Genomic DNA, 4,822 nt, shown 5'->3' with positions numbered 1-4,822 from the left:
AGCTAGAAACACCTGCTCACCTGGAAAAGCTGTTGGACTCACCTGCTCAGGTAGAAGAGGAGCTGCAGCTTTGATTTGCTTCATTTCTGTTCTGATGAAACTCACTTTATTGTTTTACTGATGACTCTCTGGTTTCTGTTCAGAGCCTGATGATGTCAGGTTGGTGGGAGGAGCCAGTCGCTGTGCAGGAACACTGGAGCTGAAACATCAGGGAGACTGGAGACCAGTGAGTTCCTCTGGCTGGATACGAGTGTTTCTCTCTTACTCTGGCTGGACCCTGGAGACAGCAGCTGTTGTCTGTAGAGATCTGGACTGTGGTTCTGCTGTTTCTGTAGGAGAGAGAGAGGAGTCCTCAGACAGACCTGTGTGGTGGATCAGGTCTGACTGTGTTCAGTCTGGATCTGCTCTGAGGGAGTGTGTAGAATCAACTTCTTCTTCTTCCTCCATCCTGGATCTCACCTGCTCAGGTAAGCCCATCAGTGACATCATCTATGACATCATCTATGACATCATCTATGACAGCACACTGATTCTTCAGATTTTGGTAAAAACACGTCTCACGTCTAAGAAAACTGCTAACTCCATAGAAGTTAATAACATTTTCTTATTTAAAACAACCAGGGTCGATCATCTGAGGGTCTTCTGCATTAATTTAGTTCATTTTCATCTACTTGTTTTAAACTGTGTGATTTTTTTTGACAGCCCAGGACCCAAAAAATCTATTGTCCTCAGACGAGACATTTCATTTCAATTTGATAAAAAGGAGGAAAAGCTCATTTTAAATGTATATCGGCCAGATGAAAGAGTAGAGTGAACAAACTCTTTAAAGCTAGAAGCAGTGGATTTTCAACAATATGTACTGTTAGTTTTTCATTGCTCAGAATGTGTCCCAAGTTTCTGTCAACACCGTCACATATTTATTAAAGAGCAATAAAATCAGGCAGCTACACGGTCAGCTATATTCCCGAGGACCCCCTTTCCACCCTCCACATTTACTAAATGCAACGGTCAAACAAGCTCCTGTAATTTGCCATTTGTCCATATTTGTTGTTAACATATTTAGTGATGTTTCTAATGTCACAACCATAAAATGTCAACAGCGTCTCTTTTGTATAGAAAGGATTATTTTAAATTAGGACAGAAACACATGCATTTTCTGTAGAGGCCAGAGGCAGCTAGCAACAGGGGGAAAACAAGACGGCTCCCGGATACCACTCGGCATGTCGTGTTAATAAATGTGTTTGTGTCACCACGTCAGGTTTTATGTCTGACGGTGGTGACAAAAACATCCAGATCATCTTCAAAGGAGGCTTCAATAATATTTATGATCAGAAGAAATAGGAACATGGCTTGTAATGTTTCATCGGCCTCTCATTTCCCCTTCGTCTACCATACGGTAGTTCTGCAGTATTTTCTTACTATATGTATCCCCAATGTCTGAAAACAGAAATTCTTCTTCTTAAGAAATTTCCCCTAATACACCAGACAGATTTTCTCTCTGGAAAATCTTGTGTGTCTTCGTAAAATCTTCACTCCTACCTGTGCATGATGGCAAAGAGATTGGAAATAAAACTAAAGGTAAAGCAAGGAAAAATTGCCATTACAAGGTCGAACCTAAATATTGCTGGATTGGTGAGATCTCGTACAATAAACACATAAGTTTAGATATCTTCATATTACGTTTTATTTCTTTTCAACATTAAAACCTGTTTTATCCAAATTAATGTACCCAGGTTGACAAACTCTCAGCAGCTAGAATGGCAAAGAGGGTCCAACTGTAGACCTCCACAGTCAGGCTGGTCAGGACAGTAAATACACGTAAAAAAATACTAAATAAAGCGTGCGATTTGACAGGAAACACATTCTAAAATGATAAAGTTTAATCTTGTGGACACTTGTAGGGGGAGGGATCTTGTTGGTGATTTATATTTAATTATTTAGTCAACATTGTAACATGAAACTAGCAGCCTAATTCCTTAAATATAGCATATTGATTGGAGCCTTTTCTACTTAGCTCTTAACGTCCAAGTGTAGCAACAAAGCCAACTGTATATCGCTTCAATCATTCAACCAGCAACAGGCACTGTTTATTTATTCTGTCAGAACAGGACGTTGATCCGTCCACACAGCAGCCACATCCACTCACAGGAAAACGCATCATCGTTGATTAAGAGTGGAACTTTGCCTCTTCCACTCGTCTCGTTGGTAACTTCCCTTTGAAGAGTAATATGTACTCTGGCGTTTTACTGCTGAGTTAAACTGCAGTTTGAGCTTCGTGGGAGTCTGCAGTATAACGACCGTTACCGGCGGAGATGAATCAATAAATAAATACCAGAAGCCTGGACAGACAGAGAGACGGAGACTTCATTACGCGGTCAACACTACTTTCCCCAGATGTGTGTGATCCTGCAACAAAGTTTACGTTTCAAAAGCCTGAAATAAACCAACAAAGACTAACGTTACTGCTCAGGGAGAAACCCGCCCTTTATGGAGTCATATTAATTATTAATCAGTTCATAATGATGCTCGTGCGGCGCGCAGCACAGTTCATCTGGAAAACCTGTTTCTCTTATTAATGTAAATGATCATTTCAGTGAAAATCCATATATGATTCAAAATAATGGCTGCAGGTAAATTAATTAGATGCAGGATTTTACTGCTTCCATAAGAGCTCAGACCTCCTTATGGACCATAACTAGGATCCTGCTGGACTACATGGACTACAGCTTGTGGACTATCAAACTGTAAAACCAAATGAACACACATGCAATACAACACGTATACCTGTATCCATAATGATGTAAATATCCACTTTTTAACATTTAATGGAGACACAAAGTTAGTACCTGCTGTAATAATACTTACTGACTGTATACACACAGATTTTACCTATTTTAGGAGGCTAATAACATCTGGCAAAGGGACTGCCGAAGAAAACTAGCCTGTGGCTAACTTGGGTACACTTACATTTGCTTTGAATGTTGATCAGTGTACATTGTCCCTTTTCAAATAAACAAATAAATAATATGAAATTACACAGTTAGAACAGGAGCTGGCAGCAGAGACTAATTTGCATTAATGCAAAACATTAAAATAAGTCTGAATGCTTCGGTCCCTGCATGTTCCATCAAAATATCTACGACTATCAATATTTGTATATCTAAATCACGCTAATTAGGATCTGCCAGCTGAGGCTGTGGTGAAGAGGAGTTTCTTTCTGTGGATATATAGCAGTGTGTTAAATCTCTCCCTGCTGCAAAACAGCTGATTCAAACTATCAGCTCGTTCTGAATCCTGAAGCTGCTTCAGTCAGCTGTGTTGAAGCAGGGAGAGATTAAATCCTGCAGGACAGGGGGACACTTTCTCCAGGAGAGGGAGGGGAAACACTGTCTTAGTAACGCTACATAAGCTTCAATTCAACTAAGATGAATTCATCCAGCCAGCAAAGTCTTTGCTCACTGTTTAAGACACCGGACGGTCTAAACGGTCTTTATTTTATCTTCTTTTGGACAAATAACTAACCTGAGCGTCATAGTCAACATATTAGGACAAATGCAGACCTGTGCCCTCGCTAAATAATCTGTTCAAAAATGCTTCACAAATAAACATTTAATAAAGCCAAGCACACAGTAGCTTCATTCAGTCTATGAGTAGCTCACGTTATCCAAAGGAGAAAAAGCTAATCCTACCATGCTACTGCAGGAGCTAACGCTAGCCACCGTTGGTGTAGCCTGACGTTACCTATGTAGAACGACAAACTTACACACGTGGAAGTTAGATGGATAATATAGACGGCAGCAGTTTTGATGGCGAACACATACCAAGAGCACTCAGACTTTACTCAGTGTTTTAATAATGCTAACCAGTCACCTACCGCTGTCACGACGTGTAGAGTAGCAAAACAACAGAGAATGCATCACGTTACGTCCTGTGGGGACGTAAAAAACTTATTTATGGTTAGTTCCTGTCCTGAGAGAGGAGTTCTGCAGTTGGACCCCTCTCAGAATGACAGCAGACTGTCTCTGGCAGCCATGACGGAGTCTGATGAGCTGCTGTCTCAGTAAATCAGGAGCTGAATGCACCCAGATATATATATGTATGTTTGAAACATGTCTGCTGCTTCAGGAGGCCCCGGGGCCAAAGGACAGAGTCCAGCCCCTATCACTGTTAGAGCTGCTGGAGCATTTTCTAAGCAGCTTTTTCTTCTGGGTTCCAGATCTTCTTAGAACATTAAGACAGAATGAAAAGTGTTGAACTTGTTTGTGTGGAGAGCAAAGATTGTGGAGTAGCTGAGCAGAAGGAACAGAGCAGAGAAATCTGCAGATTCGCAGATGATGTTATGCTGTTGTTTGGAAACATGTTGAAAGTGTTCAGACGTGGAGAACAAGTGTGACAGAGTATTAAATGGAAATGTGCTGGTGAACTTGCTGCAGTCTGTGCTGGTAGAAAGATGTGTTCTGTTGTTAATGATGAACTGATGTTGGAGTTGTGCTGAGTCCACCTTGAATCACTGAATTGCTGTTTCATGACATGTTTTTCTTTTGTGTCTGCTGTCTTTATCTCTATTTCATCTTCTATTATCTCTCCAGACTCTGTCAGGCTGCTGGACGGGACTAGTCTGTGCTCAGGCAGACTGGAGGTGAAGTCTAACCAGTCTAACCAGTCTAACCAGAGGTGGTCCTCAGTGTGTGAAGCTGACTTTGACCAGCAGGATGCAGAGGTGGTCTGTAGGGAGCTCGGCTGTGGGGCTCCTTCAGTCCTCCAGGGGGCGCTCTATGGAGAAGTGGAGGCTCCGATGTGGACCAAAGAGTTCCAGTGTGGA

At 41.6% G+C, this 4,822-nt stretch overlaps 1 protein-coding gene across 1 annotated transcript in view; it reads left to right on the top strand.

Annotated features, from left to right (window-relative positions):
• The first annotated feature begins 4,109 nt into the window (after positions 1-4,109).
• LOC123960373 overlaps positions 4,110-4,822 on the top strand; it is a 5,307-nt gene continuing 4,594 nt past the window's right edge. Inside the window, exon 1 of the mRNA XM_046035054.1 lies at positions 4,110-4,166. Coding sequence (XP_045891010.1) covers positions 4,110-4,166 — 57 coding nt within the window. The remainder of the gene's footprint in view (positions 4,167-4,822) is intronic.

This window comes from Micropterus dolomieu, linkage group LG21 (assembly GCF_021292245.1).
Source record: "Micropterus dolomieu isolate WLL.071019.BEF.003 ecotype Adirondacks linkage group LG21, ASM2129224v1, whole genome shotgun sequence".
Lineage (NCBI taxonomy): Eukaryota > Metazoa > Chordata > Actinopteri > Centrarchiformes > Centrarchidae > Micropterus > Micropterus dolomieu.
This window is presented reverse-complemented; position numbering and strand designations above follow the sequence as displayed.